Source organism: Pieris brassicae, chromosome 6, assembly GCF_905147105.1.
Source record: "Pieris brassicae chromosome 6, ilPieBrab1.1, whole genome shotgun sequence".
Lineage (NCBI taxonomy): Eukaryota > Metazoa > Arthropoda > Insecta > Lepidoptera > Pieridae > Pieris > Pieris brassicae.
In genome coordinates this window covers 3,446,608-3,463,810 of record NC_059670.1, presented here as the reverse complement: position 1 = coordinate 3,463,810, position 17,203 = coordinate 3,446,608, and the positions used below count along the sequence as shown (strand labels likewise).

At 32.3% G+C, this 17,203-nt stretch overlaps 1 protein-coding gene across 1 annotated transcript in view; it reads left to right on the top strand.

Moving 5' to 3' along the window:
* Nucleotides 1-310: 310 nt before the first annotated feature.
* LOC123710566 (forkhead box protein O) overlaps nucleotides 311-17,203 on the top strand; it is a 78,826-nt gene continuing 61,933 nt past the window's right edge. The window contains exons 1-2 of the mRNA XM_045662543.1: nucleotides 311-616; nucleotides 2,320-2,525. Coding sequence (XP_045518499.1) covers nucleotides 388-616; nucleotides 2,320-2,525 — 435 coding nt within the window. The 5' untranslated portion in view covers nucleotides 311-387. The remainder of the gene's footprint in view (nucleotides 617-2,319; nucleotides 2,526-17,203) is intronic.

Here is a 17,203-nt window from a genome sequence, read left to right as displayed (position 1 = left end):
TGGCCTGTGATGAATTGGAAAATCGGCGCGTAGTCGCTCACGTGGTGTGCGTCCCGCCCCCGCCGCGTTCCGAGCTTATATTTAGCGAAAATCGCCTCTAGAGACCGGTCCGATGTGCTCGACTGACGTGATCTACACGCAGCTCTGTTTATGAGTGTTAGTGAGACGCCACATGTTATTGGCTTCGTATAACACCGATAAGGAGTTAGATAACCTCTTTGAATTTCTCGGTCCGAGCTCGAACGACATTCTAGAAATAGAAAGAATCAAATATGAAGGTGAATGTGATAGTGGGGTAAGAACCTGTGAAGGCACGCGCCAGTGAGCGCTGAGTGCGACACACCTACTAAAAAATTCCACTGCTCACTGAAATTAGAATTAATAAAGATGTCTTTGGGAGGGGGAAGTTATCATAGCCCGTGGTCTTCCCAGACCGCTCTCTCCGAGTTAGAGGGAGCTATGGGAGAACTGGAGCCTTTAGGTGAACTAGCAGAGGTTGGATTTGAACCCCAAACGAGGGCTCGATCGAACACGTGGCCTTTGCCCAGGCCAGAGAACTACGTTGACCCAGTGGAAGACGGGGGCTCCAAAAAGAATTCTAATCAGAATCTTACTGGTAATTTATATTTAATATTTAATTTAAAACGCAACGTGTACATAGTCAATAGGTACTCATTAATTTTAATGCTATAGTAAGCTTTATAAAAACTAAAGGAGAAATTACCATTCTTAGGTATGTGAAGGTCATCGATGTTACTTGTCGATAATAAAACCCAATTGATTGACATTTAGAACTATTAATGGGTAGAATCATTAATTTCTGTAGTGTAGTTATGTACATTATAATTACCTAATAAATAAATATTAAAAATGAACTTGACAGTAAAAAGTTCGATGTCAACGTTAACGTCTTAACAAGCATACGTAATAAAGCCAACATTTTTTTTGTATTGAAAGATAGATTGTTTGATATATTACTGTGCAATTAGACTAATTAATTTTCTATAAATAAGGGGTTAATAAATTAATATATTGCATTTTTAATATCATATCATGAATTATAATCAATTAAAGTCATTAAGAGATTACCACACAACGAGCAATAAGTAAGAAATCTTTAAAAGATAAGGATTTTTTTATAAAAATATAGATCACCTGCCATTAATAAGTTAGCCAACTGAAAAAATATTGGCGATACAACCCTTTTTGCTTGGCCTATATGCAATAATGGATGATATATATTCTATGGCACACAGGCTGTCAACTTTTTGGTTTATGGCACACAGGCTGTCAACTTTTTGGTTTACGGCATGCGGTTTTCCTGACCAATTTTCTTCGCGAGTGTGATGCGCACTTTGACAAGAGGTCCATCCGTGCACAGCCTGGGTACGAACTAGACTAAAACTGCTCCACCAAAAACAAAATAGTTTCAATAGTATTGACAACTATTTGACCAAGACCTGACAACATAAATATATAAAAAACACCATCCATGGCATGTAAACTACCAATATCAATAAAGCGTCCTATGTAGTTTAACTAAATTCTTTCGTCTCTTTCTGCCAAATTGTGTTGAAAAGAGATAGCTTAAATACTTTGTTACAAGATGTAATAGACTGAGTATGTTTGTATGAGGCAGTATAACTTAAGTAGGAAATATGATTACTTATTACTTAAGATTTTATATTCTCCGTGTCCCACTTGTGGCTAACGAAACAGATTTTTATAACTTTGTATTCCTATTATCCCTTTATGATTTTACTGATTACGAAGTTGCCTATATGATAAAAATAGATAGTTTTGAATCAAGGCCAATAAATTATATTGTATTAGAATACATTGTTAGTATCTTTAGTTGATATTAAAAATTCTAAAATTAAAAATAATATTTATGTAATAGATAACGTAAATATTATTTTTAATTTAATAGACTTTACTAACGGTTAAAAAATATAATGATCCGTTAGTCATAACTAAGCCTCTCTCAGTATATATTTACAAGTCAATAAAATCTATTTATCTACAAACGACAAAAGATTCCTACTTGATTCTTAAGAACATTTGCTTATGAATTAGTAGTAAGACAAACTTAGCTTATATTAAATATTTTTAAATTAAATTTCTTGTTAAAAACATCAACAATTGCGTGATATAGTAAAAAATAATAAATAAAAATGCAATTATCTACATTAATGAGGTCACAATTAGCAAAAAAAATCCATTAGACAGCTGAGTTAGAATTGCATAAAAACCTTATCAGTTGAATAAACCATGCACGCAAAAGGCATAACCTTTGAATAATAACGGTCATCTTTCCAGGCGCGCCGCCGTTGCCAATAGCAACGAAGAAAAATTCCTCCCGCCGAAACGCCTGGGGAAACCTCTCCTACGCTGATCTCATTACTCAAGCCATCACATCATCACAGGACAAGAGGCTGACTCTGTCTCAAATCTACGAGTGGATGGTCCAAAATGTGCCATATTTTAAGGATAAGGGAGATAGCAACTCGTCAGCTGGTTGGAAGGTAAGTTCTTTCTGCATTCATTAAAATTTATTATAAAGAAGACTTATACTTTCACGTTTCTAGTCCTTCTTTGTTGATTTTTCACACGTATACGGATCGGAGGTGTAAATTGCACTTTTCTATAATTTTATTTGAAATATTTGTATTCATATTCTGTTTCAATATTTTAAAAACATTTATCTTAGTGCTGAACCAACAGATATTATTATTCTATGAATAGAATATCAAAAGTCTTATTTGAATAATGGTTTAGTATTATTTCTGAAATGATTTTTTGAATATATTGGTCATGTTAAAGCTTGTTAATTGTAAGTGGAACTGGGGAAAAACTGGGCAATACGAACAAATAGTAATCTTTCCGAGAAGTCGCGCGCATTTTGGCAGAACTGCGCAGTAGCTTATGTTATCTCAATCCGAACTGACGTCCGATAAGTACTTATCATAATAAACTTCCATTATACACTAATCCTTATTACATAATCATTATTACAATATAATGTTGAAAACTACTTTCTGCATATTAAATGTTTAACTTACTTTTTCAGTCTCACCATGCTGAATAGCAAAACATTGTTTCCCAAATTTATAAATATGAAATCAATTCGTGTTTATGTCCGATAATTATTCTTCCGAAAACTTAAGACAATTTTTTTCTTTAATTACACTTCGTACTTGGTATATTTATAGTTATCTGAGATTATCTTAAATGAATCGCTAATAAAAGTTGTCCATTACAGATTAATACAATCAGGAACCATGACGTTTTCTATTAAAAACATAATACAATACCTGTTAATTGTTATACATATAATTAACCGTATCATATTCAACGGATTAAGCTCTTAATAATTTCAGCCAAATTAACTCATCGAACTGGTGACCTTCACAAGCGTACTCGTGGCATTGATTTATGTTTACGCATACAATAGCCATTTTAACGCCGGCTCCATGCCAATACAACATTTATAGCTCAAGTAATTGTGTTTAAATTTCATTGCACCTGAGACGGTGCTAATGTATGTCTATCTGATTAACATTGTGTTAAAATCACTCAACGATGTACGACTGAAATACGCGATTTAGGGTGGATGAATTCACTAATGTCCAGATATAGAAATGCTCCTTTTGTTTTGTACTGCACGTTTAATAACTCGTATAGTAATAATAATAGTTGAAGTGTTCTTAAAACTCCCTTATGATTAATTTAAATTCTTTGAATCACCAACCTATTGACTATTGTTAGATGATAGACACAAAATTACAAACATTGCATATGGTATAGCAAGACTGTACTGACATATATGTATATATAATATATTTTTAACTTCCATTCTTGCTATATACAACATTCTGCGTAATATTCAGCATTGTGAGACCGAAAAATTTAATTTGAGCATATAATATAGAGAAAGTAGTATTGTAATATTGATTACGCAGCTTGGACATAATGGAGTTTTATTATGGTATATGTATATATTTCATTATTTACGAAAAATAAATATCTACGAATATTTCATTAATTCGAAAAAATCCTTGAACATAAGAAATCCTACAAAGGCCATATCGGAAGGACTGGTCTCTGTTCCTGTACCGATTTTGATGAAGCTTAACTTTTCCCTGTGACTTATACTTTTTCTAAATATTTTAATTTAAATAATATCTTGATGTGATTTAGTTTTCGAGGAATTGGTGGGCAAATATTCACTTTAATGTGTATTGAAATCTTTGTAGATATTTATTGTTCAACGTCAATACCTCGATATACGGGTCAAAGTGGTAATCACATTTTAAATCAATTAAAATCTGCCAATAAATAAATTAAAAAAACTACATATCCCTTAACCACTATTACAAATGTACACACAATTAACAATTTGGATCAAAATTTAACTAATATACAATATGTATAATTAATTAAAAACTTCATCGTAGTGAATGCTTAGTTGTACCTCTTCACGAGTAAAAGCTGATTCCAAATAACAGTGGGAAATATGGTACAGTCTCTATTTCATCGCTCCGAGTTAAATTCGTATTCATTGTATTGGTCAGGTTGGATCCTGCTGAATAATAAATGAACTCCACCGTTATGAGAACCCGTTAGACACTTCGAGAAATCACCGATTATCCTTACGTCAAAACCTTCCATAGGCAATTTTTCCTCTTGTAGTGAAAAATATGTAAGTAGCAGGGACTTTCGCGACGCTTTTTGTAACATTCATTCATCATTTCAATACACAACTGTATACTTCTTTTGATATAATCAAATAATATGTGTAACATGTATCAAATATATGAAATTTTTGCCCAGGATCAAACCTACTAATTGCTTCTGACCGATACGTCGGAGAAGAACGGCATCCCTTTTACGCAGATTGTTAGACATTAGAAATTTCTATATACAATATTCTCAGTACAATACATGTAGTCAAGCACAAATTCTTAAGCGTAAATTTCAATTCATTTTTAATTTTTTAATTTGTTGTTGATGTTGGTACTAAAATTAGTATTTATTTTGTACCTACTTTCTAACTAAAATGATTATCTAGATGTTATAAATTGTTAGTATTAGTTCATGTAATTGTTGTGCTTTACATTATCAGGTACATTATGTGGATTAGAATGGAACAAACGATTTTTTTACTTTTATTCAGCTACTCTTGTCTACTGGCTATCAAATATAGGACCTTCGGGCTGAGCGCTATACTAGTTAACTCAATCATTAGAATATAATAATAGGCCTTCCCAGAAGATCATACTTTATAACGCTTTCAAACGATAGGTGATGAGACATTAAAGGTCAAAGTGCAGTATCAGGCAGTTTTAAGTAGTAGTTTTGTGGCATTATACTCGTATGAAATGAAATTGTTTTTATTTCTACTTGCTGATTTGACAATTGATTACACAGTTCCTTGTGATTCGTCTATCTTATGCACCATATTTAGGTAAATAAATATCATTATTATTATATAGGTATACGATATTAATAAATAAAAAAAGTCAATGAGTTGTAGCGCTATTATTTGTTTTTTATTAATTGTATCCTCGTTTTAAGTAAAGATTTCGCTCAGTTATAATTTATTGTATTATCTAAAGGAAAATTCCGAATGAGACCTTTCTTACCAAGTAATTGAGGTTATTTTAATTTACACAAGCGCCATCTTGCTGTGATAACCGACATTATTTGCTGAGAATATTATGTGAAAGATAAGATGCGCAGGCACTCATTCATGGTTAATGGGTTTTAACATGATAAATATTTGTCATATTCTGGATTTTCCATTACTATCACAATATGATTATATTGCTTAGGGGCTGGATTAGTTTTCCTGTTGTAAACGGTATGCTATATGATAATTGCCCTTTTATTTCTTCTAACATGGCTTTGAGCCATTCGTACGAAAGAGAAACGAAAACATATAATATTTACAGTCAGCCTAAGTTTAAATAGATTACTTGTCTAATTGCTTACGAAATAACCGCTTCAGGCTTTAGAAAAGATCAAGGGTGACTATGACATACTCGATCTATAACTTCCGTATGCAAAACCCTTTTTGTCAAACGGTATTTACACTTAACACTTTGGTCCACTTGTATCACAGGCTAATAAAAATTCGAGGCTGAATTATGTACCTTTATATTAAAGAAATTACATCCATACAAATAATTTAATGAACTAATCTGCACAGCCGTTGCATTTGGACGGATGGGTCATTTATAATATGGTCAGCCTGCGTGACCGTGTATCCGCAAAACACACACAGAACCTTTTCCAGCAAAAACTTAAGAGTTCGCTTCATGCACAAGCAAACAAGCGTTTTTATAAATGCATAAGACTTTGTAAAAACGGTAAGTAATATATTTTGTCTGGTCTTTTACGCCTTTTTTTATCGTGTTACCTTCTGTCTGCCTGTGTATTCTGCCTTGAAAACGCTTGGTAAACATACATAGTAGTAACCCTCTAACGTTAGAAGTTTGTTAAAGTATTTTTGCCTGAGCTCCTGGTTCGTTGCGTGAGCCAATATTGTCGTGTGTTTTTACAAAACGTTGAGTATCAAGATAATACTCGATATAATTCGATAATTAACTAGGATTTGAGCAATTGACAATTGACACATCTTTTTTCTATTATTTATTAGTCTTATAGTTATTTAGTCATGTATTAATATCGATAGTTTTTTTTACCTTTCCTTATCTGAAACACATTAGTATTTTTAATCTAGCCCTTGAACTTCAGTACTTTTTTTAGCGCGATTATTTATTTGCATGGTGTGTTATAAATTCAAATAATACAGCGATTTATCGCTGTGCTAAGGTTAGTAGAACATATCGATATGATAAGCAAGACATTGACATAATTTGCTAAGTGTGACATTGTATCAAATAATTTCAAATACCGCTGCTGATTTTAACGGCACCGTCTTTAGCAAGTCCGGGGTCGACAAAATTATTATAAATCCAATTGTTTTCCAAGTAAATCACAAGTCACTATGTATATACGTAAGGTACCATTAGATTCTAAGATATATATGAATGGTACATAGGATCTAGGAGATTAAAAGATTCTTACAATAGTGTAAGGATGCTGGATAATCGCAGATTATCACAAAAAGATTACTATAAAGTAAGAGCCGTTAAATTTGGTAAAAATAAAAAATGTAAGTCAAAATTCCTTTTAAGTATTAGTTTTTGATTCAACTTTTAATATTGAATGGCGTCGTACTCAAATTTATATTATTCTTTATTTACATAAATAGATATGTATTTTATAATACAGGTTTAGAACGTATTTATTTATTACATAATAAAAAAAGGAGTTTACAATAGTGTTGTGGAAACAAACTAGACATTTTTTTCTGTCTTCAATGTATACGATATACGAAGGATTTATAACATAAAATTATAATTATGTATTATATTACGTGTACGGTACATTATAACTAAGCCCAATTAAACATTAACGCAAAATGTAGGTAGCCGATGCAAGAAATAATATTCAAATAATGGTTCTTTGGCTACAGAAAAAGGGTTTAATATAGGCTTTATGAATATAAAATATAGCCTAAAATTTAAATAATCTCCGATACTTGTTAACCATAATAATAACAGAACTTTTATTACGATTGAATAATTATTGTGTCCATATATCGCTTTTCTTCGAAACCGTATCGTATCGTATACGCCTTCCCCATTAAAACTTGAGTTTTCCTCAGCTTAGGATTGTAACTGGTATCTTGTTATTCATACGGAAGTGGTAGCCGATAAACTTGAGATGGCGATAGATACATTGACATAAATTTTTATATTTAAACTTTCGTCGCATAAAAAGAAATAGGGATGTTGTCGTCGGTCAGACCGTTAGGACTGACTTTGCGAGACGCAATATGCAAGCAGACTACATCTATAATAAATTTAATAGGCTGCTTAACATCTACCCGCTTACCGTCGACAATCTAAAAATACGACTAAAGGACTGGCTCATGAACATACCCTACGCAGAGTTGGAGCTTCTTCTGAGGCCTAGTATGTAGTACAGACTTTATTCATTCAATCACTGACTCACTCACTCACTCACTCACTCACTCACACACTCACTTATGCACTCTAGTGTGTTGATAACAGTTAAAAATCAATAACATAAAAAGAAAAAAAAGTTAATAGAAGATGTAACTAAATTATATATAAATTAAATATTTTAAGGAATGTATAACTAAGTTTGTTATGAAAGAGCTGGAAACCCTGACACAGGTATATTATTTACTTAAAAGGGTTCCCAAATCTTAGACATTGTAATGAAATTGAACTTAAAATGAATAAACATATTTTATTATTATTATTATAAAATAAAATCAAAAAGATTGACTTGTGGAGGCAGAAGTAAACACGACTTCCTCATAAGTCATTTTTTTACTTACACTTTGATTACATATCTTCAGGCGAGGTTGGTTCGCGGCCATTTCACTTATAACGCTCTACCATGCGTTTTTGTTTATGTCCACTTACCCTGCCTGCCTACCTACTAATAACTAATAAAAAATCAAATAGCTCAGAGATAACACTTGCTTGATTCAGCTCAGATCTCTTTGGGTTAAGTTTTAGGGTAACTTTTGATTGATCATCTAATATTTATATATACCAAATAGAAATTTATACATTATTAATTAAAATATTTATTAAGAAATCTTAAATATACAAAGAACATCAACGATCTATTTAATTCGAATATCTTATCACAGTAGCAACAAGTTGGTATAACAACAGCAATTGATTCACTTCCATTCCACAATATTCTCGCTATCGTTTTTATGTAACTAATACATTTGAAGCAATGGATATGGTGATTTCTTTAAGAACGTGATGTGACGGGTGAATTTGGCCTTGATATGGCTTGTTTAAACGATATCGACCCAATTGACTCTGGGACTTAGGAAAGTTACGGTCATTTTGTTTGCTTTATAAATAAGCGTGAATATCGGAAAGCAATATCGATAAAAGACTTTGAATAGCGATACGTCTACGGGTTAAAATTAGGAAACTCATACGGATTAAGGTTTTTTGGACCAGCAAAGCACTTTTCAACTTTTAAATGAGTTTTTTTGATGTCTCAAAAGCACGTAATTTTTCTTGGGCTTGGAAAAAAAACGAAGTAAATAAAAAAAAGTTCCCTCAATATGAAACGCAGTCAATTATCAGAATTTATTTTTCTCACTCAACGAATAAGTATCCCAAATCGCAATACAGCGAGGAAATGCTGCCGGCGTTAAACGTACACTACCACAGGGACCAATCTTTTAAATTTGTTTTAATTTTCCATTTATTAATTTTTAATTACGTGAAAATAGTTACAATATCTTTAATAAATCAACCAAAAATAAAAAAAAATCATAAATTAATCTCAAATCTTTCAGAAATACTAAATATTGTAACCTGCTCTATTTTAACTTTATTTAAGATGAGATGATGGTTCGCGTCGCTTGATTGCGATTGGTAAACAGCGGCGCAACAAATATTATTTAAGCGGTGGTTTTGTTTTTACAAAGTGCATTTTCATTTAAACAAAGGTTTAAATACATACATTATAATATAAAAACCGCATTCGTAATTAAATGCAATGATATCAATCCACAATATATGCTTATTAAATGCCTGTTTTTCCTCTTTGCGATAACTTATCTTGCAAAGAATATTTATAAAAGAAGTATATTCTTCCGTTTTAATATTGAAATTAATTGCCCATGCAGTTTGAAGTGTCTGAAATGTGTGGCCATTTTTATTTAAATATATATAAATCGTAATAAATTAATGTCAGTGTATAATCTCAAAATACCAATGATTAAAATACTTACAACATTATTTAAATTTTATCCCACTGATATTCTTAAATTAAAATATAACACCTAAAAACTGTTTCCACAGTTTACCACAGATAACCCACAGGCTGTTGACATTGTCATTGCATTTGTCAAATGTCATTAGACATTTCAACCGCATTTAAATATATTGTTTAATAGTAAAAAAACGTTACTTAAATTTAGTAAATTATATTTATAACAGATTTTTGTGAGTGATTTTGTGTGGGCACCGGTTAATATATCTATTATATATATATATATATATATATATATAATGTGATTTAAGATATATCTATATATATATATATATATCTTAAATCACATTTGCTCTTGTTTTTCACCGAGTGACGTCCTTTAGCGATAACCCTAAAGTTGCCGTCACCTTAGTGTTCAATGTTTATTGATATGCCAGCTGGTCACATGTACCATTTATTGTGAAAAGCATGTCATACTTATTTTATTGTTGGTTAACTTTTATTTGCTAATATATTCTAACATGTTATTAAAAGATGGCCGCGAATCTCTGTATGAAAAAATATACCTTAAAATTTACATTTAAACAACTAGAAACATTGTATCAATAAACCTTTGTTATTGTTACCTATGTATTAAGTAGTTTTAAGTTCGGTATTATATTAATGTTGAATAATTTAGGTTTGGGTTGTGTGTAAGGAACTGCTTTTGGCAGTAAGGCCCATTTACATCCTGTCTTCATTTTTTTAATTTTATTTTTCTCTTGTTTTATGTTATTGTGGTGTTGATATATTATTATAGTATAGTTATGTTTGGTAATTTAACTGAAATATTACAATTACTGGTGAAGACGTCGCTATTAACAGTATATCAGAGTGTGTCATATGAGTGCGAATCCAGTGTATTTTCCACATTTTCCTCTTGCCCTGACCGGGTTTTTCAAGTCATATTTTAAATTTATATTTTATTAGAATCAACTTATAGCTCTCATAAACATGTATATCATGTAAAAGAAAATACCTGTGTGAGAGTTTCCAGCTCTTTCATAACAAACTTAATTATACATTCCTTAAAATATTTAATTTATATATAATTTAGTTGCATCTTTTATTTTTTAAATTTTTGTTATTGATTTTTAACTGTTATCAACACGCTTGAGTGCATAAGTGAATGTGTGAGTGAGTCAGTGAGTGAATGAATAAAGTCTGTAACTACATACTAAGTCTCAGAAGAAGCTCTAACTCTGCGTAGGGTATGTTCATAAGCCCTTTAGTCGTATTTTTAGATTGTAGACGGTAAGCGGGTAGACATACCTCTGTCATCTGAATCTAACGCTACACTCATTCCAATATCGAACACTTGTCGTGAAAAAAGTATAAATCAAAAGCCAACTGATAAATAAAATGTTTCACCTGAAACTCGTAACAAGTTTAGTTTAACCTTGGTCATAAATTTACCGATACAAATTTGTTCCACTTTTGATATACGCCGGGGATATTTGAAAGGGGCGAATGCAATAGACTTGCACACCACCTTGCCCTGATTGATTTATACGTCTTGTTTGTCACAGAACCGATTTATTTGAATTCCTGCCAGGCTCGTAGCCAACGGATTAATATTGGGCAGACCTCCTCGATATATCCCCGACTTTCGGCAATAATTCAATATTTCATCCAGCGGGCCGGGACCTACTGTGAATTAACATACAAACGTCAATCGTTTCATGAATAAAAAATGTATTGGATTTAGCGGAATGACTGGCGCGTCTTACTGCGTATGAGTTGATCTATCAGACATTTTTATTACGCTACGTTTATGTTTATTTTGGACTAGCGATTCGAATTGAGTAGCTGCTGGGCTACTCTGTCAAAGCGAAACTAATTTATTAATAAAAGTAAAGACAAACTTCGGCCCTGACTAATGTCCAAATCAAAAATTTAAGAAAATTTGTTCATCAAAGAGCAATGGAGAAATTCATTAAATATAACAGAAGAGATAGGGTTAAAAATATTTACATTACGAAATCGACAAGGAGAGAGGACGTAACAAAGGGTATTCGAAAGGTCAAGTGGAGTCGGATGGGACACACCTTTCGAGTAGCTGAGAAGTGGATTAAAACTATAAAGAGCATTCAAATGTTGTAAAAAAAAGATAGTACAGATGGGAAGCTGTAATAAAACTGGTTGTAAGCAAGCTTTGGACAAAAGTGGGGCGAGTAAGGCCAGAATGGAAGAGTCTGGAGGAGACCTTTTTCGGTATTGGCAAACTTGAGTTTGTTTTTAACTGATTGTAAGAATATGACGAACATGTACGAAATAAAGGCAAGTTTTAACAAAGAAAATAAATGTAATTATTATTATTATTTAAATTATTATAATTTCAAAATATATCGCGCAAAATTCAGGATAGATTTACACTAACGGCATAAGTACTTGTTCTTTTGAGAGATGTAGTACGTAGTAGCACGTACGTACGTGTACGACGTATCAAACGACCATGACATATTATAAAAATATTTTTTGGGCCCGGAAGCTATCTGATATTAAATTAAATCATATAATTACAATGTTATTATTTATACGTAAAAAAAGTATGTATAGATAATTCGCACGTTTGTGCCTGCAAATGCCTCGTAAACTCATGGCCGTGGTGATTTTATCGCATTATGCTAAGGACTGAAATTAACTGTGGAAATTTTACAGCGTTTTAAAATTAACAAACTAACATCACATATACTTGTAAACTTTCGAGTAAAAAATGTGTATATTACAACGATTTGGTTATTAAGAGAAACGTAGAGGAATGTATGCCCTAAATGATGGCGTCAAATTTCTTTATAAACTGCTGACCGTGTAGTGTTATTAATTTATAGCGAGTCGAAATATTCCACTACGACGCGGACGCATCACGTCTAGAATAACCGGTTTCATATTCAAAATGCTTGGCATACATAAGGCGTATAATGGTAGGCGTAATGCGAAAAATTGTCGTTCTTAAATTAAAAATATTTCTACTTTGGCCAGGAATACCAGTTAAATTTAAATTTAGAATATGCATTGTCCTCATCAACAGGTTGATACGTTATCGTAATTGTGTGCGTATTTGGCTATTTAAATTAAAGTTTTAACTAAAAATATATTGATCAAATATAAGAAAAACTTTGCAATCAACTTGTAATTCTATTTGTTGATCTTCTTACCGTACTTATACAGTATAATTCATGCTTAAGGTGTAAATTTTACATCATTTATGTTAATCTTAAATACTCTCTTTAAAGAATACATAGGATTTTTTTACATTTGATATAGTTTTTGGTCCATCTATATATAGACTGACTCGTATATTTGCAAGATAGATGTTAATAAGGCTGAATTGTATAATTGCGAACCAGGAATGTTATTCTAATTTCTCATTTCCGCCTATCTGGGCTTGATTGGTCAGAGCCTGGTTCAGTCCATGCTTTTAGCACGTCAGAAAAGGCTGCATCTTTTACCTAATTCACTAAGCACATTATTTGGAGTAGTTTAGGAATTTAGATTGACGCGTATCACTATGTAGAACCTATAAAAAGTATTTCCGTATTAAGTGGTCCATTCTACTAGGGGTCCTTCATAAAAAGAGTGTAGCAATACCCATCACGGAAACGCACCAGTGTGAGTGCTCCAAGTATCACATAAAATTATGTGTGCCTCCTGCCCCTATAAATAATAGGTAAATATTAACCTTCATGCTTGTAAAATTGAATTGATATATACGATGAATTAATCCAAATGTATTGCTATGTATTTTAAGTTTGCCTATTATAGTTTGCAATTTTACTTAAAAACAATGACTTTCATCCTATATCTTTTGTAATTTAAATTGTTCTACCAAAAACAAGTGAAATGGAACATCAGAAAAAATCATAGATTTCCAAATAGTCTAATCTGTGAAATATAATTATTTATTTACATATATAAACACGCTACTTATAATTATATCGGTTAACTAAAACTATTACTCTCTTATTCATAAACTGAAGTCAATGTTTTGTTACTAACCACAGTTAAAAGTTACGAATGAAATATAAATACTAATTAATACATTTTATATTCGTAGAGGAAAACAATTTTAAATTTTATAAGCGTTCAAATAATTAGCTAATTAGTATACACTTGAAAGTTAGATATGCTTCAAGAGATGTCGAAGTGGTAACTATTCAATAATAATCCACAAAAAACGCATAACATGCTACCAAAAGGCTATACAACGCCCCACCACGTGGCAACAAATAGTGTAGCCTTGAAGGCCTCCGCGTTTACAGAAATTGACGTACTTTGTGAATAGTGCGTTTTATGAGCCCGTTTAATGTGGCGTATTTACCCAAACACTACGAAACGGAATTGTTTTTGCGTATATTACGTCAAAACAGATATAAAATTTATTATAACATTAAATTGTTTTTATGTAACACACCTCCATTTTAAAACTGTGAGAGGTATGTCTGCTAAATGTGTAAAGTATTAAATAATAGATTCGCCAATAAAGGCAAAGAAATGCCAATGGCGCGCTATGGACTTTAGACTGATTAAAGGTTGAAGGCGTCTGTAGGTGTGCTATTTCTAAATTCAAATTTTAAATGTCTAAAACAAACACCGATCGCAATCTGCCGTATTCCGGATAAACGTTTGGAAAGAGAACGTGTGTGGAATCCCACGCGAGAATGGTCCACAGAGTCTGTATATTTTTTCATATTAAGTATTAAGATGTTTATTGTCGAACTATAAAATGACCGACCTTAAATCTTACATCGGTTCTCTTTCCGCACAGACTATTGCTGAGTATTCTGGTTGTTTGGATCGAGACAGAAGCCACTAGTATTAGCATTGACATCTAAACAACGTGTTTACGCTGGGGCACGGCTGTGTTTACAAACAGTAATTTGTTTACTCTTGACACCGCGATGCAAGGCGGCGTCAGCGTAGCGTCATTCATACAGCGTCACTCCCCCGCCCAGGCTATTTAGGGCTGCCAACTACGTATAAACAAAACAACGTATTTAATTACCAGACAATTCATTTTAAACTTCCAGTGATTGTTAAATTGTGTTAGGTGAAAGTAATATAGACACGACAGAAAATTATTTAGCTGTGTACGATCCTAAGACTGTAACATTGAATTGTCGTTTAAGTACAACGTATCATGTCATAGTTGTAATTTTAAATAACATAACTATCCAGTTTTAACAGTCATAGTTTGGCTGTACACACTTCGAAGTCATGGTAAAGTAAGACGTAACTAAATAGCTAGGGCATTTAATTTTAATTTCACATTAAGATCCTTCTAGAAAGCTAAGTTATCAACCCTAGCTTAGTAAACCGGTCACCCAATCGACCTCTATTGCGTCTTAATATTTTTAATATATTCTTGTCTTACATACCAAGTATTTATTGTTTTACATACATTAAATTCCATAGTATGGTTTAATGTTCATTACCTTTAAGTGTTTGTCTCTATAATCTGCCTCATAGGTGAGGACCTGTTTCCCTTCTCATGGATGTCTTCGATATCTTGGTCCAACGCATTATATTAACCTTTAGTTAATAGAAGGACATACTGTAACTATGGAGTATGAATAAACACTTTATAGATTTTGTTTAATAACAGCTTGAAATTTTCACCTAACGTTCCTTTTTTGAAACGACTTCCCAAATCAAAGGAGGCGGTTTTGATAACCGCCTCCTTCGACATATATATATTTTTTTTCTTTTTTTTTAAGCCACGATATGTTAATATTATGTATCCGACCTTTAGCCTCTGACTAACACAGCGATTTAAATGATTATGTAATCGGTATCAATGATATTGGAAAAAATCCGATATGCAGAAAGTCCTTTTACTAGCTAGGGCCTCGCGCGGATGGACATTTTGAAAATAAATTTAGTCTGTGAAAGAAGCATGAAATCGGTAAACATAAAAATACAAATCTTTCTTTATAGTATGATGTAATAGTAGATGAATGAACTTTTAAATTAGCTTCCTTAGTTTTTATTACAAACACATATTTAATGTCTTTAATTTGTGTGGATTCTGCTTTGAATTTGAATCGTTGTAGACATTATTTATTTCTAATCCATGCTGTTGTTTTAAAATTTTGCTATCACCACGACATTTATAGTTTTAGCATAATTTCAATAATTATATTATTTCTCATACATTTTTAATTTTAATTTCGCAAATGTATAAAATTATAATAAATAAAATCCGGCGTGGATCTGGTGTAGAAAAGATTTTTGTGACAGCTTCACATACACAGTTTTTACACCTTTATAAAGGGGCTTCTAGACTGGCCATTTTTACACGAAAATGTCAAAAGTGTCTGGTACCATCAGCCAGCATAGCTGCATTTACGGCTAGTCTATGCAATACTCGACAATATTTTTAGTATGGCCGGGATATATTGCCAAATATTTTTTGTATGTCCGTTGAATGTTTAGTGTCCCAGCTGTACGGACGGAACGATCGCTTTGCAATCGAAAATACTGCAAAAATGTTTCGCAAACATATTACTGCTGTCTCGCTTTATGGCCTAAGTGCGTCCCTTTTTCACTTGACCTTTTCCATGTTTATATCCAGACTGAAATTAAATATCTAATGTATCACCTATTCAAATAAGGTCCACATTTTTCTCCGTTTTTTTTATTATTTTGACTTTGCTTTTAAAACAATAAAAGCTGCTGCAACGCGTATGAGTTCGTCCGTCATTGCAGCCAAAGACATGCCATGTATGTAGACCGTGTTAAGACAAAATAATGAGCCATATACTGTTGGAGAAATATTGCCGGTATATACATTTTTCAGCGATGCGTTGCATTAAAATGTTTTTGTATTTTCGTGATATAGTCGGCAATGATGTAGCTACATATTTCATTCAAAGTGTGACCCGTGTAGAGGCTCCATACTACACTACAAGCAAGTATTTTTTTAAATAGTATTCCAAAGCCGCAAGTAAATCCACAGAGCAATGACAAGAAGAATAAATATAGAACGCGCCACTCATACCAGTGTTTGGTAGGTACCTACTAACTTGCTATACACATGCGTCACACGCCGACATCTCGTGTATGCAAGGTCAAACGAGTGACTGATAGTGATATAACCGACAATATTTCCTAAATATTCAAATTAATGACACTCAAAATTTTTACATGAATTGATTTTTGAGTGTCAGCAATTTAGCAGTATGCGTTTACAATAGGCCGTACTGTCAAAAGGGTTTTGAGTTTTGGCCATCTACAGTACTATGTTTCCCAAACATTTTTATCCCCCACTTTAACCATTCCAAAATTCTTATGCCCTATGTAACATAATTTTTTT